This window comes from Rhopalosiphum maidis, chromosome 2 (assembly GCF_003676215.2).
Source record: "Rhopalosiphum maidis isolate BTI-1 chromosome 2, ASM367621v3, whole genome shotgun sequence".
NCBI lineage: Eukaryota > Metazoa > Arthropoda > Insecta > Hemiptera > Aphididae > Rhopalosiphum > Rhopalosiphum maidis.
In genome coordinates this window covers 35,657,496-35,685,210 of record NC_040878.1, presented here as the reverse complement: position 1 = coordinate 35,685,210, position 27,715 = coordinate 35,657,496, and the positions used below count along the sequence as shown (strand labels likewise).

The window sequence follows — 27,715 nt, the reverse complement described above, 5'->3', positions numbered from 1 at the left end:
CTATTTGTCTACTATTAAAAGACTTATACAACTGTGGTATTGTTGCTTTAAGTTTAACGTACATATTACTTAATAGTTTTATAATTATAGAAATTTAATTAGTTAAACTTAATTTTATAATATCGATCATGATTTATTTTTTTATGTGTGATTTTTAGAAAATTTAAATGAATGTGCTGGTATTGACAGGACAAGACAGATTAACTAATAGTCCGAGTATAGGTGTATAATAGACAATAAATCTACTGCAGGCCGCTGGCAATTTCAAAACATTAACTCCAAGTCTTTTTGTCGTGGCATATTCCATTTACGTTTTTGCATTTGTGCAAGCCATGTTGCAATCGAAAAGATGTACAATATACACATACATAGACAAAACGACTTTCTATTAAACAAAATATGTGTGTTTTTCTATTTTAACTAACTATTAAACGTATAAGTATAGACTGAAAGTTTAAGATGATTGTTATTATAGGGTGGCGGCGATACCTTCCATTATACACGATGATGACCCTACTTTTAACGATATTACTTAATGAAAACAAATTCATCATTACGACGATACTGTGGTTATATTTATGAAATAATAATAACATGGAATTATTATTATGAAATCAAATCGGACGTATGAGTGGGGGACTTCCATAACAAGCATCCGACCAGATCGTTAACTTTCTCCCTACACCGGCCGTGCGCGATTCTTTGAATATATTCAGAATTCTGTACATGAGCCACAGTAAACCTAGCTCTGTTAATAAAGTATATTCTATCGGATAACCTATACTCGATGACGAACCTTGTGGATTTTAATCAGGTTGGTGTAAAATATTTTATTTTTTACAATAGTACAAAAATATTTGGATGAACATAGCTAAAGTAATGTTGGTTATGAACAGCATAAAATATATGTATTAAACAAGAAAAATATGTATTTCAATTAAATTAAAAAAATTGAAATATATTTATACAAAATAATATATGTATGTTGTACCAAATAACAATTTCTCTTTTAATGTATAGGAAAAATAGGTTCAAAATGAGAATTATTTACTTTTCTTTGATTTTCCGCCACTTATAATAGTAGCATCTCAGTTTATTAGCAAAAATCGATTTTCCGTGATTCGTTCAATATAACGATATGTGTTTTAAAGAACGCAAGTGTGATAAAAACTTGAGAAAAATTATAAAACATATCATACCTAAGACATTTTAATATAGATAAAATTCATCCAAAAAAAAAAAATTAATTAACTATATTTATACTTAAGTGTAATTACAATGATAATTTCTCATTTTCATTTATTTGTTAATATTAGCTTTTAGAAAAATGTTTTTCTATTTATTTATTTACTTTGTTCTTTATTTTTTTTTTTTAACAAATATCATAAAATAAAATAAATTATATCAAATGTATTGTGGTTACACATCGCCTGTAAGCATTAGTTTTTGATGGTGATGTTGAATTCAATATCACATAATAATAAAATTTAGAATAGTCAATAGATTCATAATAAGTACATTAAAAAATATATAATCAAAAGTAATTATAGACTACAGTTAATCATTTTTAAAATAGAGAATATGAATATATTTATATTTTGATGAAATTGCATAGGTAGTTTAGAAATTGTACGTTTATTGCATTATAATGATAGTCGTTTTATATAATTTTAAGACTTAAGGCATTAACACTTGATCGAATAAATATACCAGTGCATTCAATTAAAGAATTTAATTTTCCGAAAATGGTATTGCATTTAAATTAAATCTTAAACATTTATTCAAATATTATTATTATAAAGTTAAATTTTTATATATAAATGTATAAAACAATATACTATTAGTCAACAATGTTTGTTGTGCAAGTGGTACAAAATCTGTTTTTTTTTTCTTTTAATTTAAACCTAGAGCGTAATAATAAGTTATAATCATATGCATTGACATATTTTTTTTCCAATCTCCGAACACAGTTTTTTTTTTTTACGACCTATAATAGGTACAGTGAAATCATTATTTTAAAAGTTTCAGGTAAATACTTAATAGATTTAAAAGTTGATATAAATCGTACTTTAAACTTCCTATTTTTGAAAGTCATCAATAGTAATCAGAAAATGATGAAAACGGAATAAGCACCTGTACAATACATTTTTAAAAAAACTAGTTCGAACCATGGCTAGACAAATTCGTTGAGTGATTTTAAGTTTTAACTTAGTTAAGTAGATTTCAATGAAAAATCGACGTATTAAATTCAAATATATAAATAATTTTTGCCTAAAAAAAATCAGATAATACTTATTATATTGTATATTAGTTATTATTACATTATTTCATATAATATTGCTAACTGTTATTAATTCAGAACTTAACATTAAGTACCTACCAATACGTGCCGAAGACCGGTGTGAATAGCAAAAAAGTTAATGGTGTTAGTGTTAGTTAATATTTAAAAAAATCTCGTAGTATTAAGTAAATAATAATGAATATGATGGTAAAAGGTTTCAATTTTCTAAGATTAACATATTTTTAACAACAACATAATAACTGAAAGCTGAAGCGGCAAGTAGGTAAACACTCTGCTGTACGCCGTCATTGAGAAGGTCACAATGAAATGAATGTATTAAATTTGAATTAAATGATATATCATTGTGTACAATCAAAAATAACTCTAAATGAAAACTATTTGAATCATATTTTTAAGTTTTAATTATAATAATTAGACGATTATTTTAATAATAATATTAAAATTTAAAAAATGATCGTAATTGGTTTTTATCGATTAATTAAAAAAGTATAGTGAAATTTCTAATTTTGATTCCCAAAGTACAAATTAAATCAATTTACTACCAAAAACTTTTCAATTTTTCATATAAAACAATATCTTCGGACACGAAAAATACTACACATATTTTAAACCAATCATCTCTCTGCTCAGAATTTAATGTTATATTACTTTAATATTTTAATTGATTCTGTAGAATTGTAGTATCTACCTTGGTATATGTATTATATCACACAATTTTTAAATTGTATTAAAAGTCAGCTTACTATAAAATCAAATATAATTTGATACAAACTTGAAAGTATCTTTGATTTTCTAACACAAAATTAACTTTTCGATTTGATATTACTTCATTTATGTCTAGCTTAAGCTTATTATAATAATTTTGTAGAAAAATGTATTCTGTATAGTGTATACATATATTTTATTTTAGAAATGCATAGTGTTGAAAAGTCTATCAATTTAACTTTCAAGTAGGTATAAATGTTATTGTTGTTATTGATTTTTGAAAATTTTTACAAATATTCTGTTAAATAAATTTGACATTTGAATACAAGTTTAATTGTTTTCTATTATAATGTTTTAAGATAACGGCATTTTATATTTAAGCATTTTAAGTTTAAATTACTAAAAATGTATAATTTTACCTCAAAAATATTAAAATCATAAATTTATCTATTATTCTATTTACACGTACGTTGTACACGTATACTTGGTATATTAAAAAGAAAAAAAACAGCACCCCAAACGTAAATTAATATAAAACTATGTGCAATTTTGATCGCATAACTTTATTATAATAATATACCCATTGAATATAATTGATAAATAATTAACCTCAAAACTTTGGTAAATCTATCCAAGATAGTTATTCAAGAAAATTGTACGTATTATAACAATTATAGAAGTTCGCATTATAATCATGCCGAGCCATAAAACGAAACGGAAGAAAACCACGCGAATAAAAACAAGTTCCTCCTCCTTTGCTTAGGTATTTGCTTTACGTGATAAAAATAACGATGTTGTAGTACCTACGCTGTGTGTTTTTGTTCACGAGCAACAGTTTGAAAATAATCAGCAGCATCCGTTGGGATGGGGCGAAAGCTTAATGGGTCGAGCGGATCCCTTAGACCCAATGTACTGGAAGACATTGTTCTTGACCGAATTACGAGCACGTAATGGGCTTTGAATAAAAAGACGACTTTCGATCCCCAGTGGTTTTTGCACGTATAATAATATCATTATATTATTATGGTGTTCAGCGAACATTAAGGTGTGCATTATTATTGTTTTACTGTAAGTTTTCACAGCACGCACGAGTGTCGACTACGTACTTACTTAGATATATTGCACAAGGTGATTATTTCAAATGTCAACAGTCATACATCGAAATATATTAACGATTATGGAAACATATTTTTTTTTACCTCGTTACTAAACAACATTTTTTTTAAATAATTTTATTTTTACTTTTTTATCATTATTATTTTTTAAAGACTTTAATTATTTTAATGACAAAAGACATTTTTAATTTCAAATTTTAAATTAGAATATTTATCTTACTGTTATTCCACTCGACTTATCTAAACTTTAAATAAGTACCTAATTTAAATAATCAAGTGCCAATTTAACATTCAATTTTTATACATTAGAATATATAAACAAATATTTTTCTTCGGAATATGAAATTAAAAAAAATATATATTTGATTCAATGAAAACATATTTTTTTTTCAAAAACGTTGTTTTGTATTAACTTAAATTATTTATAACATAAAAGTTAATACTTTTCGAGAAAAATATACACGAGTATTTACCTTTAAAAGAATAATATTTTACCTAACGTTTTCAATTTTCAATGTTTCCAATAGCTATTATAAGTCGTTTGTTGTATTGAGTTTTTAGTTATAATAATTTTTTTAAATTAAAATAAAAATTCTAGGGTTTGCTCTAATACCAATGTGTTTTAAAATATACAATTTATTACTACTCGTCTACTCGGAATTTTTGCGATTTTTCAATTATTAGATAATATATTCGTATGCAAGTATTATAAATTCATTTTTAATCAGATATAATTTGTTCTATACGATTCTTTTTTTTTTTAACATTACAAAGGTTTTTTTATAGTTATATATTGTTTAACATTATATTAAAAAATAAGAAATTAAATGAGACTATTTTATTGCATTAACGGTCTGATGGATACATTTGTGAGATAAAAAAAAAAACTGTGTTTTCCTTTTGAGAAATCACTGTAGTTGGAGTATCAGATTAGATGAAATATTACACTGCAGGATATATTTTATGCACTCACACAAAATAAAAAATTTTGTTTTCAAATGATATTGTTATCTAAGCAACGACTGCAATTAAATTGTTTTTATAAATTATATTTTAATTATCTACCGCAAAAACTACAAAACCATAACATTTTTATGCCACAATAATTGACAAGTTGACCCTCAATGTGGAAAAACGACTGTACTCGAATTATATTATTATAAACCGTTTGGGTGAAAGTTAATTTAAAAAAATATATTGATGTTATAATTAATTTAGAAACTAAAGCTATTTGCGTGATATTTTTTTTTCCCAGCACCTTTAATGCATGGTTTTTAATTTTTATTAACAATTAAAATGTCGTTGTACATTGCTAGAGTTATAATACGCGGTAGTAACATTGACAATCTCTCATAATGTGTAACAACGATAGATTAATACTAAACAGAGTAATACTATAAAAGTTATTCGTCTATCACACTTAACCACTTAAATGTTATTTTCATTACATAGATTTTGTTGATTATTATAATTTTCATTATATTTTAGGATTGTACCCACCAAACACGTACTTGTATTACCAAAATTAGTTAGCGTTTATGTAGGCAGGTTGTAAAAAACTATTAGTGTGAATGAACAAATATTCAGATTAGTTTTTGTAATTTGTTAGTAGTCACACATTATAAACTTTCATAAACAAACGTGGTTTACATAATGGTTGTGTTCAAATTAAAAAATTACGCCTACCTATTACACGCTACCTATTATTATTTATTTTTGATTCAAATGAATATTCTACACCTATTGATAAATTAAATTATAATTCATAACCAATAATTAGGGAGATTCGATTTTAAAACGAGAATGTTAAAAATTTGAGTCAGGTATTTAAACAATAAAGCACCTAATGAATGTTCTCAATACAAATGTTAATGCACCGGTAGGAATGACAATATTGATATTTGTATCATCGTTTAAACGGATACGCAATGATAATTGCATGTGATAAAAAAATAAACATATCGCATATGCACATGTACCTGTACCTATACTCAATAATACAGAGTTCAGATTCAGCTGAGTGAAAGTATTATGCCGATGTCTATAGAAAAACGAGAATCCGAAATTCCAATAATAGACTCGTATAAGCGTCTACATAAGTTGAATGCACCACATCCGCTTTTAAACCCGTTTATTGAGTATAATATTACGTACCTACCTAACATTAAGGTGACTTGTAATTATCTTTCGGATTTATATGGTACTGGAAATATTTCGGTGATTGATTTGGATTACTTATTGATATCTGCAAATTATAATTTTCACATTCCGTTTTTATTAATACATACATCATCGAACTGCAAATATTTTCCCATAAGTTCTAGAATACACTTCGATTTAGCAGCTCGAATTACTTTTCGTTCCCAACACAATAATCGGCTTCGGAGAAAATTTATAAGCCAATTTTTAAGTATAAAACATTGTATTTATTAACGTTTATACTGTTCAGTTGTAATGAAATTTAAAACAATTGTTAGCTATATTAAAAGGTTATGTTAGTGATAATATACCCGTACCTATATAGAACATAACCATTAGAGATTCGATTTGTTATGACATAAGCCTGTATGAGAAATATGTTTATAAATTACTTAATTTTTTCCTCTGACGCCGGACACGGGCGCCTGGTTAGAAACTTAGGATTTTATCTAGACTCTAGTTCATTGATAATTACATTATTGTTTTTAAGATCAAGAACGACTACATTTCGTAGAATTACCAGTGCATGCATTTGATGTTAATCACTTTAAACAGCAAATTGCAGTTAATTCGAATACTTGTAATTAAAATTGTACAATGTATTTTGAGTCATTCGATGGGTAGGTGCATTAATAATAATCAACTAAATCAACTAACTAATACGACAAAGACAATTTCACCCATTAATCAAATTATTTATATAGCCGTTTCTCTCGATTCAAATGACCAAATTTCGTTACAGTTAAACAATGAACTGAAGATTAATAACCTGTTTGCTATTACATGTCTAATTTATCTGTACATTTGGACGTCTTTCAACGTAATATTATTTTATCCTAGTGAATTAAATTTATAATTAGAAAAATGTCGTTGACGGCTTTGTGAGTATTATTTATGTATTAGCAGGTTACACGTTTATAAAATTTTCATTCACAAAATTATATTGTTTCATTTTTATGAAATAGAGAAAAATTAATTTATTGGTTTTTTTTCGCATCGATCGATCGTTTTGACTTTTCTTTTTCAATAATATAATTTGTTAGTTAACACCATCAATTGTTGCAGTTGACAATGTTTACACTAAACACTAATACACATATAAATATATATTTGTCGAAATTCAAGCAATACTATTATTAAAATACCTAATTAAAATCCTAAACATCAGGGTAACTGTACGACGTTCGTCGTGGTGCACGTTTGCATAATATTGTTATCTTCTCAAACATAAAACTATGATCATTCACGTAGAATGAGGAAACTTAAAGTATGCGCTACGTAACACTTCATGTTGTTCCGGCTAACTATAATTTATTATCTTGTCGATACCATTTAAAGCCATATTGTATATTACATTTTATATATTATACTAGCTGTTTAATTCGATTTCGCCGAGGGAAAAAATGATCAAATCTACCCCCTATGTGAATTGGTTTAACCGAGATGGACAAGTCCGCCTATGGCGGATTTGATATAGCACTTGGTATATTTTTAAACTACTCTTTAAACTTTTCTGATATCTCCTGAAACAACTTCTGAAACTTTTGTCAAAATCGGTTGAGTAGTTTTTAAGTCTATAAGCTACAAACATTAGGCCATTACTTTTCGTTGTACATTTGAACAACAAATAATAAATTAAATATTAATTTCTGTTACTAAAAAATCGAAATGTAGAAACGCACGGCGGTCGGCTAGTCCATCCCAATATATTTTTTTATACATTTTATTACTGACTGTAACCAATGTAAGCCTGGAATCTTATATATTATATATATAAAAAAAAAATTGATTTTCGTGAGTCAAAACGAAATTCATGTGTGAGCCAACCAATAGCATCATCATATAGGAGTTAAAAAGTAAGATTATAACATCCTCCACGTCTTAAGAAGTCTATTCATATAATTTTTATTACAGTCCATCTAAAGTTTCTTGGATAAGTAAAATAAAATTAATTTTACATTATTTTATAAATATAAATAGAATATAATAAATAATAATATCTAATTAACATCATACTTTTTATTTTATAATAATAATTAGTTACGTACCTCATTTGATGACAAACAAATGCATCCATTGGTGACATTATAAACCTTTATTGTATATTTTCATTTCTTTCATTGTATTTTTCTATTGTTAGCTGAGTTGTCACCTGCCCTTGTTTTTTCGACGTTGTGCCGGCTTCCAACATGTTGGAGTGGTGTAGTATACATAGTGTTTGCTATTGGCCGGCCTTCGTTGCACTTGTCATTTCACTTGTTATCCTCCTTATGGTATCCTCGTTTTTAGTCCCATCGTTGTAATATGAGTTTTTTACACTTATCTTTTTAATGGATTTTTACCCCGTCTCATAACAGATTTAAAAAAAATCAACTATATTTTAACGCTTGAAGCTATACACCGTTGTAATAATATTTTCGTTGTCTGTTGCGGAAAATTTTAAATTTCACATCCCCGGCGAAAATAATTTTTTTTATAAGCCACTCAATTTAATAAATAATTCATATGATTTAATAATATTAATAATATTATATATATAAATATTTATTTATCGTAATATTTATAGGTTACGCAATATATTATTACATGTAAATAAACTGTACCTTGTTCAATTAGTATGAGTTCACTTTTCTTTTCTTTTTATACTTTGAATATTATTATTGATTATTATATTAAAATACACTAAACTGTATATAAACTTTACAATTAAATTAAAAATAAACACCAAAAACAATTAGTAAAACGCTATACTTTAAATAATTATACTGAAATGTGTAATGTAACAAAATTACTATAAAAAAAAGTAAATATATATATATATATATTTATACATTAAAAATGTTGGAGATTATTTGAAAGTAGTTGAATAGTAAGTCAATTTACATACGATGCAATTCGTATCACTACATACAATTGTAATTATATTATATTAAAACTAGCATAACATTTTGAGCGAAACTTGGAGTCTATGTATATTAGATTTACAAGGTTTATTTTTATCAAAATCTGTCAACAGTTATTGTTATGATCATTACTCAATCATGCTCAGTCATTATTATGTCAATATTCTAGTTATTTAAAAAATATCTAATTTGACAAATTGAATACAATTTTTATTGTAAACGTAAAGTTAGAAATTTAACATTGGCTTATCATATTTACTTTTAAATGTACTTAATCAATACTTTTACCTCGTTAATTGTATTATATTCAGTCATTTTTTTAACCTACAACATTGCACATTCAAAAACTATCTATGTTATAATAATTGTTATAATCATGTCTGACCAATATATCTATTTTACAATGTATTTTAATAATAAATTTGGTTTATTTATTGAATATTAATTTTAAACGATTTTTGCAACTATAATATTATTACAGTGTCTAATTAAAAATAACACACATTTATAATGTTTGTTTAAATATTTAAATTAATCCTACTTTACTTTTCACTGTATTCCATTTACCAATCATTTGAAAATGGAATAAACGGTTTAACTAAAACATCATTAACTGTACATTGATTTATTATTATTAAAGTTAAAGTAAAAATAATGGATTTTAAAATAAGTTTAATGAATATTGTTTTAAATTTTCAATATTATTCTACGATTTCACAATGCATATAATTAGGAATTATAACTTACGCACAAACTAACTAAATATTTAATTTTTATAAAAATCAATTTCTGAATTAATTAAAAACATATTAAAATCATATTTAGGATAGTCATTACTAGCATATTCAGTTTGCGATATATTTAATAGAAGTCTGAATAAATGATGAGTCGATTATAATTTACAAGAAGACTATATAACAGGCATCTCTGCAGGTTAAATGTTAATCTTAATTTTAATGACAGCTAATAATGAACTACTACTGGAAAAAAATATTTGGTGAATATGAATTTATTATTTTTTGTTTTTAATATTAACAACTCAAAGTTAAATTCACCACCATTTCCAGTAACTCTTCCGCTTAAGGATAAGCTTAGGTTAAAGTTGTAATTTATATATAAATAACTTGTTTATGTCATATTAAACATTATATTTTATCCATAATTTTGTAAATATCTTGCTTTATAGTGAGATACATTGTGCGAAAACACAAGTCATAGCCCTTAGGAATAGTTATCAATAATTTTAGTCTCTAGGTACTTTAAGTTATGAGTAGATACATAGACTTCAAGTCCAGATAGTGTAAAGTGACATAGCCAACATCCGATTCCTTCGTGGAATAGTGAAATACGCTTCTGATAAACTTATCGACTAACACTTGTCAGCCATCAAACTCAAATACCCTGAAGTGCTGGAAGTTCATCATTATACAGATACATTATTCAGTAAATACCTATAAAAGTATAAAAAAATATCTGAGACTGGTGAGAATATCATTTAAACTCTATGTTTACTTTTGTAAAATATATTTTCTACTATTACTTCTATTTTCTATAGTATTTTTGTAAAATGTTCAGTTTTTATATTAGTACTGATTTTTAATAAAAAATAAGTATGTGCATATGTATCTAAACATCCTAATTATGTATGTTTAATAATTATATTTAGTTCATTTTTATTTTAGGATTTAGTATCTCAGCAAATTTTAATATTCATAAACTCCTAGATATGATACAACTAAAATCCACAATTTGAATACAATTTATTGCCTCGTACTTAAATTGAACGTATTAATGAAATGGTATTTATATTATATATTTAGAATATACAATGTTATATTAGTTATTAATTAATTGAATAACTTGTCGTAATTGATTCATTTTAATTATTCATAATTATACGCCAATAATAAATTGCATTCTGTCATGTTAAATATGAAATTTGTGTTTTATTATATAACTGATTATTATGTTTTTCCGTGTATAGATTAATTTTGGAGTTTTAATAATACCATTATTTTATACTGCAGTATAATAAATTATATACATATAAATCGTCGCATAGCCCTAAAATATTATGTAATAAGCGGAATATAATAGCTGATCTCCAAGCGAAAGTGATTCATTTTTTTTTTTGTAAATTATCAATCATCCAACTAACTACATAGGTAGATACTCTATGCAAACAGTAGCGGAAAGTATGTACTTTTTACCAACAATTTGAGTTCAATTAAATTCAAGAAATACTGTTATGTGTTGGACTAATAAGAAATAACTAGTAATTGGACATTCGTAACAAGTGTATTGACATTTTTTAATTATATTAATAATAATATTATCAGTAGACAATAAACACCTATATTATAATATGTATGATTGAATAATATAACCGTAATAAATATTTAATAAAATATAAATATTTGAAATATTTATAATAATTATATGATAATAAATATATTATCATCATTGGTCAAAGTAATTTTTACTTATTTTATTATTGAATTGATTGTAGTTTATCGACAAGTTTCATAAATTTAAATATTTTTGTAATTTAATTTTTAGTATTTAATTTAAATACAATTATATTTATAGTATATGTAGGTATAAAGTTATATGTATAGTGATCAGTGAAGTATGAAGAATATAACACCTCTCCCCCGTTTATATCCTCTTGGGTTTTTTCCAACCAGTTTTTGATGAAAACTATATCGAAATAAAATTCAGCGATCATTACTAATAATAATTAATGAATTAGATAGTTTTATTTTTTTATTATCTGTAAAACAAAGTACTCAAAGTAATTACAGCTTAATCAATTTATAATATATAGAAGAAATAGACTGAAAATAGCTGAAAAGGATGCTATTCGATGGAATGTCATCACTATTGATATTTAATTTGTTTAAAATGAATGTTGACATGACTTACTTATTTCCTTTGTACAAAAAAATTATACAATACCTTATATCAAAACATTTATCGTAAATACATTTAAATATTAATAAAAAGCTTTACTATAGAGACTGATATTTTTTTAAACTTACATAAAATAATCGATAATTGATAATTGTAATTCTATATGGCCTTTTAAATCTTTATTTATTATATTATTTTTTCGAAATTGTATATTTATTTCGCCAAAAATAAGAATCTTAATATTCCAAACTCGGATCTAATTTCTTTTATCTGGTAATTAGTATCAATATTGATGGTAGACTTTTAAAAATATTTATTACACGCAACAATGTTCCTCGGCTATTTCGAAACTGCGCTAAAATATAACGACTTGTTCTTAAATTGTATTCAATCACTGTTTAACCGACTTGGATATTATTTGAACAATCGTACACCTAAATCTCGCGGTAAATATTATGACTATTACAGAATACCGCATCGGTGATATAACTATATAATGTGTATAATATATATTATATGCACACCTGGTATACTTCATAAAATATATACAAATCGTAAAGTGCGTGCAGATCGAGATCAAAATGTGAAAAGATAATTGTTTCTACTTGAATAGATAGGCGTGCCAATACCCACCGCGGAAATATCGTTTCATAATGATCGAATATAACGAGTTATGCGGCGTTTTGGTGATTTTTATTACACTCTCCGTGCGGTGGACACAAGCAACCACAAACTAGTTTTATTTTTACCAGCTCTGCGCAACCTCTTAAAGTTCATAAGCCATCTTCATTAGAGAAGTTCACGCGTAGAAGTTCATTATGCTGTGTTTTGTTGATCTCGCCACCACGAGTCTGGTAGATAAAGTGCGAAATCCTAGGCTTATAATTAAAATTGTTCAATGCCCACCTACGTGGATTCTACGCGATGAAACGCTGATTACTTCTTATAACAATATACGATTTCAGTAGGCAGCCGTACGTGAGTGGAACAATCGTAAACATTATAATATACGCTATATAGTACACATTCGCATTTTATCGCGTGCGAGATTTACAAAACGATATGTATTGTATACTTATTGACGTTATTTATTCGTGTTAAACATATAATAATATATACAATTGTATACAGATTACAGACTCGATAAGTACGAATTGTTCCTTCTCCTTTAATTCATACGTAAAATCTTTAGAAATATTACGAGAGGAAGTGATCTTTACAGAACATGGTTTAACAATTAAAAAAAAATACTTCATTTGGAAAAGTCACCCTTTAACGATACTCATAAAGTTTTATCAGATCAAAGGGATAACACAGTCAGTGGGTTACACAACAACAGGTTTTTATTGTGGGGGGGGGGTTCATTTAAAATACACATATTAACACGAGTAAGTTATTCAAGAATTGTCATTGCAATTTTTTCATTAAAAGTATTGCATATAACGTTTGATATGTAAAATGCTGTTAACATCTGATTGTAAATGTGAATTTTATTAATTATAAATAAATAACAATGAGACTCATAAAATAGTATTATTTATGTTCAACTTGAAAATTATTTTTAATTATTTAGATAATAAGGTATTATTATTTATTTACAGTTTTAATCTCTTCTCACTAAAGTTTCTCACTTTCTTTTTATCTCACATTCTTTCTCTCATTCTATCCGTGTTGAGATATAAAATAAGCAGCGATTTAAATTTTTTTTAAGTATTATATATTTTATACACTCTGGTCATTGGTCAAGCTTAGGAGTTTATCAAATTTGTTGTTTAGAATAAGTTAACTTAAAAAAAAAAAAAAATAATTAGCCTCAAGTTCCAAGAACTATATATTAAAAATTAAAAATCTTTAAGTACCTATTTAGTTGTTTAAGTACTTTAGCTCGCGGGTATATATTTAACTTTCGTGAAACGATTTAAAAAAGAAAATATTAACTGTATACAGAATAATATATTTAGTTATTATTTATTTATTTTATAATTTAATAGTCTAATATTTAAATGTTTTGAATAACATGATTTGTATCATATTTAATTCTATAAACAATCTTTGATTGTAACTTTTGGGTTACATAATATGCTGAAATACATTTTTAATTTAACTTTTTCACCTATTATAAATTTAATTGAATTAAGTAATATTAATAAATGATAATTATGAAAATACATTTATTTATAAATATATTTTTACCGATCCCTTATATGTTTTTGAAAACTTTATATTTATAGGTAGTTGTACTTGTAATACGTAAATATAGTAATTGTATGTTTATAGAAGTGTATATTATATTATTTTGTATGCATAACAAAATCAAAACTTTTAATTTTAATTATTCATATTTTTTAAATAGGTATAAAACTATTATATTAAATGCTAAGTATTGGATGAATAACGTTTTTTTTTTCCGTAGTTATTATATTTCGTTACTCCGAGAGTTGTACACTTGTACAGTCCTCTCAGTTTGGAAATTATTTAATACATACATAATATCTGAAAGATTTTCAAGGACAGAATATAAAAAACAAACTTTATAGTAAAACTTCACAGTGAAAATAATTTTATTCTTAAAATTCAGAAATTATTATTTTGAAAAAAATGTGTACATTCCTACTATAAAATTGATTATTTTTTTATCAATTTCCATTAATTTTTATTGATAGAATTTCACCTTATAATTATTTTCAGTACAAAAGTTTCCAATCATGTTTGGTTTTACACGTTGATTGTAAGGAAAGTGTGTTTATAAATGAAAGCAGATGTATTATATATTTTTGTATCTATGTCTAAGTCATAGGTATATAAATAATTGTAATATTATAACTTCTAATAAACTCTAGATAAATTTTATTTAAATAAAATTGTTGAGACGAATGAAATAAAATTGGGCAACCATAAAATATCCAAAACAGTAAATAATATATTATCGTAATTATTTTAAGTAAAAATGTTACTTTATTCGTTATTATTTCGGGAGGCCAGCAGCTCCTTATTTACATTAATGCACTTTATGCCTTATGGCATTGATGTTTAAACTTTTACAATTTCACAGCACAATATAATATATTATATAGTATTATTAAATGAAAATAGTTATATGCAATACACGAAGCACGAAGTGTCTATGAAAATTCCTTATTACATAAATAGAAACTTTAGTAGTTATCGCATGTTGTTCAGACAACATAATAATTTTACAGTTCTGTAAAACATATCGTATTCGATTAGAATATAATTTAAATTCTAATTCTTTGTAATTATCGGTCTTACATAATATTTATGTTTTGATTTTATAGTTATATAAACATTATAGTAGTAGTTATCTATTATTTGATAATAATAATACGTAAACGTTGAAGTCGTCACGCTCGTGTGTATATTGCTATTATTGCATATATGTTGCTATTATTATTTATGTTTTCATAATAATTTAATCGAAAAAATAAAAATAAGATAGAAAATAGTTTTTCAATAACAGATTAGCACAAATAACTTTAATAGCAGGTATAATAAGCCACTCATACGTAATAGCCAAACTAGTTTTCGACTTTAGGTCGTCATCCGTACATTCCGTAAGAGTCACTCTTCTATTTCTGACCTCGGTGGCTTGGTACTATCATTAGCTACGCTATGTATATATTATAATATTATTATCAATTAATTTTGGATTGTAATTCACTAATATCGAACGGTGGTAATATATGTTATTAGTCAGAAATAATATCTATACAATCATTTTATTACGTTTGTCGTTTATGATGCAGATAGATTTTAAATAATAATATACCTATTCCCTTATTGCGTTTTGAATTAGTAATTTAATTATAATTTGATTAACTCCAAAATAACTGTTCAGTTTATGCATCTGCTTTAAATTTATCGGCGTAATACGAAATTAGGAACATGGTACGCATTAATTAAACAATAATATTTTAATGGCGGTTTTATAATAGCACATATTTACTGTACCTATACAAATCATCATGTTTTCGACAAATTAATATTCTAGTTTAGGTACTTTATTTGTACATTTAATTTTATTTTATTCATACAAATTTATTTTATAACACCCAACAGTCGCCTGTAAATTTAAACATTATGTTTTTATCCGTTTGATCATAGGTCGAGTCCAAAATGGAAAAAAGTGTAATATCTCAGTTTTTCAATGGCCGGTCCATATTCGTCACTGGAAGTACGGGCCTTATGGGAAAAGTGCTCGTCTGGAAACTGTTGTACAGCTGTCCCGGCATAAAGAAAATTTTCGTGTTGATAAGATCGAAGAGAGGAAAGTCCGCTCTTTTGCGATACCAAGAAATTATTAAAGCGCCGGTGAGAATGTCTATTAATTATGTGTAATATTTAACGAAATTTCAATATTTCGGCGATAGTTGTTTGATTCCATTAGAAAAACGAATAAATCACTGTTGTCCAAACTGCAAGTGGTATGCGGCGATGTGGGTCTGGATGGACTAGGAATAACACAGGAAATGAAGGAAACGTTGATATCGGAAGTGTCGATTGTTTTTCACGGAGCGGCCACGTTGAATTTGGACGCATCACTGACCGAGGCTATAAACTTGAACACGACTGGAACGCTACGCATGCTCGAGTTATGCTCCAATATGAAAAATTTAGAGGTAATAATAATATAATACTTACCATATAATATATTAGCTTACATAAAAATAATATGGTATGAAAAACCTACAATATCGAGTAAATTTTTACTTTTTGTCGATACGATAACCCATACATTACAATATAATATTTATACTCAATTTAACTATAATCACTACTCAAATATTTTTTAAATTAAGTTCGAGCATTTATAAAAAAAATAGTTTTATTGGCAATAAGCAGTCTATGGAGTACTTTCCACTCTACTTGAAAACAAATTATTTGACCAATGTTTGACATTTACATATCAAAATTTTCGCACAAAGCTTTGTAGTATAAAATTGGTTATATTAGAAACTAATAAAAAGGATAAAAAAATACTCGTTTAGTATTTTTCTTACAAATATTATGTTATTGACATTTTATTTTTTATAGAACTTTTTTTTTTTTAATAAAATACGAACATTTATTGGGATATTGAATGGATGTTATAGGAACTTAACAGTTTTAAAATATGAAACGTTGGTTGTGCTTGAGATGTCATGTTAATGAATATGCTGCCTGGACGCCCTTTTCTATCCTTCAATAAGTTGTACTCGTGACGAAAAAATCAATAATAATTAATAATATCTACATTGTTATAATTTTTTTATTAATATATTTATTTATTTTTACATATTATACTTATCCATACATGTGAACTCGGTACATTAAATTTATTCGATTTCCATACAATTACAAATTTTATTTAAATGGTTTTGCAATGTCCACCTAGTGCAACTGCCCTAAAACACTATAGAAACGCGTATAAGTGTGTAGTTATAAGTTTGTTGATTTCGAAAGTCGTATTCTTGCCAGTTAACACAGTTTCGGGAATCAGAAATTAAGTCAAAATACTTAGTTTGGTGAGAACCTTTTTTATTATCCTTGTTTCAACCACGATAATGGGTTGGGGATTGCTTTAAAATTGCTTCCATATAATGGTAAAATGTAAATAACATTGGTCTTTCTCGAGGTTAGCTGCGCTGTGTCGATCAAATGAATACCAATCAAATCACATCTGACCGATCATAGCGCGTGTAATATAAAAGTTACAATACGGACTTTGGTCGATTACGGTGGATACGTGAGTTTTCGACCACGAAATTCAATTCATTTGGGCGTCGACAACTTCAAAAAGTTGTTGATCGCCCACTCGCAATTGTTAATAAATAGTTACCTACCGAAAATGTGACAAATCACGTTTTCTCGTTAACACTGCGGCGATCCGGTCGCGGTAGCATAATAAAGTTTACAATCGTGTACCTGTAAATAATCTATATCAGGTAACAATAGTTATATAACGGTGCGAATGTTTCAGGCTTTCGTACATTTCTCTACGGCGTTTTGTCACGTAGACCTGGACACGTTAAATGAGGAAGTACACAAATCAGCTTTCGACGCACACAACATAATGAGATTACCGTCTTGGCTGGACGAAAACTCCATCAAGATGGTCACGCCTCAGTAAGGAAAACAATTACATTTCCATTATAACGCAGTCCGATTGATTTCCATAATGTGAAATGAAGATGCATTTGCCGCATCAGCCCAACAATGATACGCGTATTATATTATAAAGTTTCTGTAGTTACATATTTAGTCGATAAATGGCGAGACTAAAAATTGTGTGTGACTCGGGTGACAGAGAGAATTACGACAGTCATACCCATGTTATTATTCCGCTTGAAAACATCTCTTCGATTAATTTGATTGGACGAGAAACTAGTGCAAAAATCTTTTTAAACTTATAATTAATCATATTATTGATATATTTTTTCGTTTTTCACCAAAAATTGCGTCTAATCCTATGAACAGATTTATGGCGTTTTGGTATAATTTATACTTATTTATTGTTTCGTCACTATAATCACTTATAATTTAATGGCCAATAAAAAAGCTCTATTTGTATTGATTTGACCAAAAACCGTATAAATTTATTTTTTTTCAACATTTTTGGAAATACGGATGGACTTTCAGTTTAACATTTGTAATTAATTTAAACATATAAGTATACCTCTTTTAAAAAGCGTAATTTATTTATTATAAATTAACATTTTTTTTTTAATTTAACCGAATAAGTTTCGATGATATAAGTCATATGATGAAGATATGTATACTGAGTACGGTATCTACCATTTTCACTATACAAAATATATGATAGAAAACGTAGTATTTTTATTTTATTTTATTTATTTCTCGATTCTCACCTATATTATCATTTATACGGTTTGCGTGCACCGGTGCGCTGTAGATAACTTTAGGTACTATTAAGGTACAATAAACCAAGGCATCAAATAAGTATAATACAATTTCCTCCACAACAATTTTGAGAGATTTTTATTAGTATTGAACCAATTGTATATTATTGCAGCTTGATAAAACCGCACCCGAACACTTACACGTTTTCTAAACGCCTAGCCGAAGACGTGGTCGGCGATTTTTATCCTCAGCTTCCGGTCGTCATAGCAAGGCCTTCAATAGGTAAGGCGGTCGGTCAATAGTATAATGTGGTATATTATTGATGTCGGGTAATCATAAAACTCATCAGTTACTTTTCCGCAGTGACACCAGCGCTCAAGGAACCTCTGCCCGGATGGGTGGACAATCTGAACGGACCCACAGGAATATTGGCTGCGGGCGGCAAAGGCGTACTCCGGTCCATACTTTGCAATTCGGAATACACCGCCGAAGCCGTGCCGGTGGACTTTGCGATAAATGCCGTGATCGTGATCGCGTGGAAAACAGCAATCACCAAACAAAAGCAAGTACAGACTGTAGACTATGGTACAATAACAGCAATAATAATAATAATAATATTATTATATAATACCTGTGTACAATAACAGCCTGAATGACATTCACACCGTTGTATCACAGTAGGCGGAGATTAAACATTTTTAAACGATTGTTTGCGAAAAATGATCCTATGATACAAGTACAAGTACATCATACTCGTATAAAATACATTTAACCGTTACATACTTACATATTTATACGCGATACAAAATGAACATTTAATTGCTAACTTTAAATAGCATATTAGCAGTGTATTAAGATACTTCAATAAACATTTATTAAAATGATGTAAGTAAACTATTATTTGCATAATATCAAGTTGTGTCTAGTAAAATTTTACTCACTCAATTTGAACAACAAATAAATAGGTATTTATATCCTGTAGTATCTCTTAAAATGTAAATTTTCAATCCAAAAAAAGTTTCTAGCCTTGAAAATTTTGCTTTCCATAAATGCAACATTGATTTCTTACTTTAATGTCTCGATGCCTTTTTATTTTTATTTATTGTTATATGAAGTATATTTTCTTATATGTTGGTTGTACTTACTAATAAAATACGATAATAACCGCTAATAAAAATAATTAGATAATAAAAAAAAAAAAAAAGCATTGGGGATGGAATTTATCTTTTATATTACCCGTGTTACTGACAATAGCGATTATTAACGGACACTATCGATATAATATGATTATATACAAATAACTAAACGAGTTACATTATCGTGCTAAACTATTTTTTTTTCGATTGCACGCATGTTTGTATACATTATTAGTATATTTTTAATAATGTATATTTTGTGTTATACAGAACCGCCACCGTTCCCGTTTATAATTTGACACAACACAATCTGAACCCAATCACTTGGGATGCCGTTATGACTAAAGGAAGAGAAGAGACTATGAAAAACCCGTTTGAGCTCATGTTGTGGTATCCCACCGGGTCGCTGACAGCCAATCGATTCGTTCACACTTACAAAGTGATATGTTACCACTGGATACCCGCCTATCTTATTGACGGGATTTTGTTTTTGCTCGGCCAAAAGCGTTTGTAAGTATCTAAGTTTAATACGACGTATCGCTCGAAATAATTACTATTATTGCGTTTGTGAAAAATATTTCAAGAAATGTTTACCGAATTATTCTCCAAAAATATTTATGGTTTATTTTCATTTTCAAAAATTTGTTTATATTCCTGTTTAATAAGTAAAATTTTGAAAACTTAAACTTTATTATGAATATTAGCTGTGAAAACATTATTATGAATTGTTTTGATTTTAGCTCTTTACATACTCGAATATCAATTATATGTTTATTAAATTCAACATAATAGTTCATGATTTAATTACAATTCAATTAAACAATAGTATTATTATAATTATAAAGTATCCAAAATCTAAATCAACTATTTCCTTATGAACGTTTAAGGTTTGAAATTAATCTTTAAATACTGTAAACACAGTTTATAATTTGTTATTTTTTTAATTAATTGACTGTTTTTACAACGTGATTTATAGTTAATATAATAGCTTAAATTTTTCTGTGAACAGTCGTAATCAGCACAGAGTAAAGTATTTGAGAAGTTATTATAAAAATTGAAATTTTCGTTAAATATTCTTTAGATGCAAGCTTCATTATACCTAGATAACCGGTCTTATTTAATCATAACTATAATTAATATCCGCCAAAATCGATAGTTTTTATCTGAACGTGCTGATATATAATAGCAATGATATTATAAGACCTTCCCGAGCAAAAAAAGATCGTAAACACTTTTGCTTTTTATGTTTTTGTATACAGCATGATCAGAGTTCAGCAAAAGATATCGGATGGCCTTCGTGTTCTCCAGTATTTTACATTGCGCAATTGGGACTTCACAAACGACCGACTGTTGGCGCTCCGGGAAAGTTTGTCCGACGTGGACCGGAAAGAGTTCAACATGGATTTTGAGAAAATGGATATGGACGTTTATTTCAGAGACTGTATCTTGGGTGCCCGTCAGTATTGCCTGAAAGAAGACCCAGCGTCCATACCTAAGGCCAGGAAAACACTGAAAGTGTAAGCGCGCTTTTCAACGAAAATTTATAAACAGATATTACCCTTGTTTAAGTAATTTGCGCACATTTTCAGATACACCTATAAAAATGAAATTATAATACTAGTCGATAATAATTGACATTGACTTCATAGTATGGTTCGTGTATCGATTTCGGAGTTACATAATTTTTTCTTAATTCGTGGCTTATTAATTTGATTTGACCCACAGATTTGGGACAGAGAATTTTATGCGTTTCTTCTCATTAATTACTCTTAACGTAGCCGGGTTTGAGCACGTATCGCGGTTAGGCAGTTTTATTGTTTATGATTTAGTAATCAAACAGGTCGTCATAAAATGTGTACAAATTGTATAATGTGCGCAAATGAACATCCACCTCTCAACTCATCACTCAATCGTGATTCACGGACGATAATGGATTGGTGTTATTTTTTGCAGACTTTACGTGTTGGACTTGGTGGTGATGTACCTGAAGTACGCCCTCGTCGCTTGGCTGCTGTACAAGATGTACCAAACGATTTCGGCAGTCGTTTAAGTCGCGATGGCGTTTTTTTGCGGCACATTGTTATTATTATATAAATTATTATTGTTCGATGTCTTCCCCGCATTATTATCGTATTCCTGTAGATATCCACGTAAATGTTGTTATTTTCCTATTTATTTTTGACCAAACGGAACTATCGACTATAAAATGTTATTCGTCACAGACATTATAATATTTTGTTTGTACTGTTCGCCGTCCGTAGACTTAAAATGTTTAAGTAACAACTATACTACTGCAGTCGCATGTCTGTTGACGTTTTCAAAACGACAGCCCCTTGACGTTTTGTGGCGTGATGCGTCGTGTACGTGCTGTAGGGGCGCGTGTATGTTTTGTTGTAATTGACACGTCTTGTCAGATTTCCGTACGAGTCATCGGTGGGTCATTTGCAACATTACAGTCGACATCGCCCGCAAGACGTTCGACTTCCCGAAATACCTTTAACATTTATTACTGCAACGTGTCCGCAATAATATTATTGTTATGTTTTTAACAATCGCTTCATCGACGCTATATTATAGGATAATATTATATTCAAGCACCCATGATAGTTTAGGACATAATATTATAGTAACGTAGTTTTAGGTTATACAATACTATATCGTCTCGAGTAATAAATATTTGTAGAGATACCTTATCATAGGCGCACACAATTCTTCAAGGACACCTCAGCCCAAAACGGTCGACGAATTATTTATTATCGTTTGAAGGTAAAAACAATACGTTCTGTTTCAAGTCAATAATATCTCCAACGACCAACACACACGATTCGTTACTAATAATTTTAATTTTCAATCAAACGCAATGCCATAAATATTGGCAATTGTAATGTGGTGTACATAATTATCATAATATTTTATCATCGTTCTATCATTTCGAAAATATATATATATATATATATATAGACATAATATAATATTGTTTTACAGATTTTTTTTACCTACTCGAAATATTATTTAATTGAGAAATTTTTCAGAATTATAATTGTTATTTTTGTTATTGTTAAAGTTACTATATTATTATTATCATTATTATTATTATTTTAACTTTATACTTATACTATTATTTTGTTTCTCTTTTTTTTTTTTTTTTGAGAAAATTAAGCATTAATCGATATTTTTGGCAATAGTATTACGCTTGAACGTAATACGTTTACTTTTATTGTTTTTTTTTTTTTTATTTTTCTGTTAATATCCACTCATTTTTACCTTTCTCAAAAATAGTATAGACTTTCATTTTCCTGCGCCTCGGCTGTTTCCTCCCCTCGGAAATGACAAAAGCCTGTTTCGACTGCTTTGTATCCCATCTCGACCGCCATCACTACCGCCGCTACCACCACCCGTATCACACACCGGTAGGAAAATGTGCCTCTTAAAAGTATTTAAACGTATTGTTCGCGCAGAAGAAAGCAGACATCACAAGTGCCTTTTATAGTACAACGTCGAGCTGCATCTTTTGTTCGTCCGACCACTCGCTCCGGGCGAGCACTTACCACTCTGTCAAATGTGATATTATAGGAGAAAATTGTCGACCGAAAAGTGAAAAAAAAAAGTATTTCTCTCCCCCCTTACCCAGTAAGAGGATCAATAAAACGAAAAACAAAGAATCGTCAAATTTTTACGTTAATCCGATTCCGCGTTATGTGGTGCACGGCGACGCGGCGTTATCATCTCGAGCCACTATGGAGTCTCTCGTGATCGATCACACCGCGCAATGCACAAAGCCACTATACGGTGGTCATATTCGCGATCTATCTTTCGCTAGGTTTGTATGTGTACATATATCACGTGCACACACACACACACACACGCGCGCGTACATACACACAACACACACACACAAGCGTATACACAGATCTGAATTTTGTAAATCAACTCACGTCTGGCGCTCGGGTTAAAGAAGAACGATGACAGTCTATTACGGTTAAATACCCTATACGTGGTCATTGTACCCCATCTTTTACCGGAATTGTTTCATCGGTCCTTTATTTGACCATATATTATTTTATACGCAACACATCACGTGAAATATACTTGGACGCGCACTTCAATAAACCGCATTTTTTTTTTTTTTTAAATTCGTTTTATACGTTTTATTATTAGCACAACGAGAACATTTTCTTATAATTTATAATATACTAATTGCGATCGTCACTAAATATTATATCATATGATATAAGTCTACACCTATTTAATTGAATTACAAAAGTTCTATAATTAAGTAATTATAATTTATAACTTGTAAGCCAGTTGCGGTTTATACGTAGTTTAACTACATATATACCTAGTATATAATACTTTTATTTAAATGATTTTTTTACATTTTGAGTTCATATAAATTATATTAAACTTATGTATGTTATGTGATATGTCTAATGAAATGAACGTTGATATCTATCTAATTTTTATCATATTTCAGAACAAAACATTGCAATAATTATTATTTTAATTTGTACTTTTATGTGTTGAAAAAAAATACGTTTTATATGTACCTAATGTTTTTATATAAAATATATGTGTTAAAACAAACGGTGTCTTTTTTTTTTGCTTGGAATAACTTTGTCTTCAATATTATATAAGAATATGAAAAAAAAAAATAGAAAAATTATAATTTAAAAAATACAATTAAATAATAATTTACTAAATAATTTTTCATCTGTAGATTGCTATAAATATAAATGTATAAGTTTAAAAAAAATGTCAATATCACTTTTATAATTGGCTTGTGATTTAAAAAATACAAAAAAATCCAAGAGAAAAAGTTTACATTGCATAACCCTTTGAAGGTGTTAATTTTGGACTATATAATTATATAACCTGCAAACATCAATCACACCTTTACATAATAGTGGTTGGTCGATCGAAAGGTAACGTAGTTTCACCATTCGTATATTAATTAGTTCATAAGCCAAAAACCATGGAATCTGAAATAGCTTTACTCTGTGCATTTGAGCATACTAATTTTGTCACCAAATTATTAACAACTGTATCAAAAACTAAAAAGATATACTGACTAACTAATAAATTAACAATAATTTATTTTGTATTATTGTTTTTTAATTTATAATTTGTAAATAGTAATTTATCTTTATCGTAAAATCATTTTATGATATACTATGTTAGTCAACATTAAATTAAATTAAACGCAAATAGTCATAAAATAATTTTAAAAGTATAAATAATAATATGATTCATGTTAGAAAAATTATTTTTTTTCCATACATAACAATCCGTATTCGCTTGACATAGGATGCACTTTATATTTACCTACGCGTCGTGTATTATTCATAAAACATAATATCACGCGTTTATACAGCTGCGGGGTGTCTATGAGTTTAATGAACGTCGTAAACAGTTGATTAAACCAGTTACCCTGTTGTTTGTTTGACAATCACCTCGCTGCGTCTCGCGATGACGTGTGTACTCATTCAATATTACGATAAATACATTTGAGTGCAAGTGGTCAATTATAAACGGGTATAGTTTGGTTTGTCTGTTTTAATGGTGTGATATAAATCAACCAATCAGAGTACATCAGAGATCGAATATCGTTAGTTTAATTAAGTTTGTTGATTATTGTGTATTATTAATAATAATAATGCATATGACGTGATGTACACTATGATATTCATGTTAATAATAATTAACAAGTCAAAAAAAAACATGGCTTTTATACACAATTATATTCAATATATAAGTACCTGCAAAATACCCAAATGTAGATACTTATTAGGTTTATTGTTTATTGAGAAACTAATATAGTTCATTTTAAATGCCAAACTACCTAACTAAACTAAAATGTAAAGGGAAAATAATAAATTTAACTTTTAATTTGAAACTTATATAACGAATTAAATAGTGCTAATATCTATAAAAGTGAACAATACTAATTGTACTTAAACAACAAAAATGAAAAATTCGCATATCAGATCAAATAAACGGTCGGCGTATGCTAGAGAAATGGTTGCTTAACACTTAACTCTTATATGTATACTGATATGTTTATACAGACAGAGACATTGCTATATTTTTCAAAAAACAATAATGAATGCATCATCAACGATTGATTTATATTAACTTACCTATTTTAAAAAGTCTGAAGATATTCCACAAATAAAGGTCTACTAAAGCTAAATAGTGGCGTAGGTCCATGCTAATAAGTTAGGAAGATATATGGGACAATGGTGATTTAAAAATTTTAATAATCAATAATCAATAATAATTATTTATCTAATAAAAATTATTAAACACAGTCTAAGTATAACAAATATAATAAAACCAGTATTAAATTTATTTTATATTCTTGTAAACCCATTTTTAAACGTTTTTTCCTTAATATAAACATTTTAATAACTGAAACTGCAATGCTCTCCAATTTTTAAATTAGGTACATCAATATTAAAATATATATATATATATATATCCACCCTTTAATGTGCAGTAAAAAAGGAGATTTCTTATTTGAAATTCAGAAGTTTTTATTACTTTTTTTTTATATTACCAAAAAATGTATTTACAATTTTTTAGTTTATATTACTTCGAAACCACTCTTTAGGTATCAAATACGAATAATATCAAGAATTTTAAAAGTCAAAATTTGAATAACTTCATTATTAAAGGGAAGAAATTGAGATTACACTTGATGAATAAATTTATATATATATAAAGTTTGCAAATATGCACAATCGTCATATTACAATTTAAATTTGTTGAAAAAACTATGACGTTTCACAATGTTTATCACTGATAATAAAAACGTTTTATTAACGACAAAGGTATAAAAGCTAAAACTCAATAATTTTTATAGTATACCTTATAAAGTTATTATGAATAAAATAATTGAAATATATAGATACCATAAAACTATCTTATTTATATGAGTAGATTTTATTATACGTCTTTCGAGGTCCTAACCTATAACATGATTAAGAAACAACAATATATGTGAAACAAAATTGTTTGTTGAATTCAACAATTCAAACGATTTCAAACATTTTGCAATACTGTTGAAGTTAACCACTTTGAAAGACCAAAAAGTTTATACAGCAACGTGGAAACTTTCATTATTGGCTATAATGTGGTTTATCAAAATTTTATATAATTTAGAATTTAATAAAGAAACATTTTAGTAAAATATTCTACAAGTTACTTACTGTTTAAGTGTAAAGTCGTAAAGATAATTTTAACGATATAATTATTATTAACATAGTACACCAAACATAACATTTTCAAATTTTTTAACTTTTAATTCAATACATTTATTTTTTATTTTTCTGTGTGCATAATTTTTAAATAGTTATTGTAAATTTGTAAATAATATGTCCCCATATATGTATTAAACAGCTACTACATTTTTACTTTTTAAAATCTATTTAGGGTAAGTGATATATTTGATTTAATAGATTTGAATAGAAAACTCGTTTGGGTTTTATTTATTTCTTTTTCTTTTGAAAACGCTTTGGACAGAAAAAAGTTTCATACTTGTTCTGTGTATATAAACCGGAAATAGATTACATATTACCTACACAA

General features: G+C 27.4%; 1 protein-coding gene across 1 annotated transcript; it reads left to right on the top strand.

Annotated features, from left to right (window-relative positions):
* Positions 1 to 693: 693 nt before the first annotated feature.
* LOC113551970 (putative fatty acyl-CoA reductase CG5065) lies at positions 694 to 23,128 on the top strand. The gene is made up of 9 exons (XM_026954586.1): positions 694 to 814; positions 16,260 to 16,466; positions 16,526 to 16,774; positions 18,115 to 18,260; positions 19,168 to 19,277; positions 19,359 to 19,557; positions 20,402 to 20,641; positions 21,391 to 21,648; positions 22,085 to 23,128. The coding sequence occupies exons 1-9, from the start codon at positions 788 to 790 to the stop codon at positions 22,179 to 22,181; spliced, it is 1,533 nt and encodes a 510-aa protein (XP_026810387.1). The 5' UTR covers positions 694 to 787; the 3' UTR covers positions 22,182 to 23,128.
* Positions 23,129 to 27,715: the final 4,587 nt, after the last annotated feature.

What these genes read in the sequence shown, in the direction of transcription:
- LOC113551970 (XM_026954586.1), top strand. Translation starts at nt 788, where the DNA reads ATGACGAACCTTGTGGATTTTAATCAG. An exon ending in AAGAAATTATTAAAGCGCCG is followed by an intron (nt 16,467 to 16,525) that starts GTGAGAATGTCT and finishes TTTCGGCGATAG; the next exon opens with TTGTTTGATTCCATTAGAAA. An exon ending in GCCAGGAAAACACTGAAAGT is followed by an intron (nt 21,649 to 22,084) that starts GTAAGCGCGCTT and finishes TATTTTTTGCAG; the next exon opens with ACTTTACGTGTTGGACTTGG.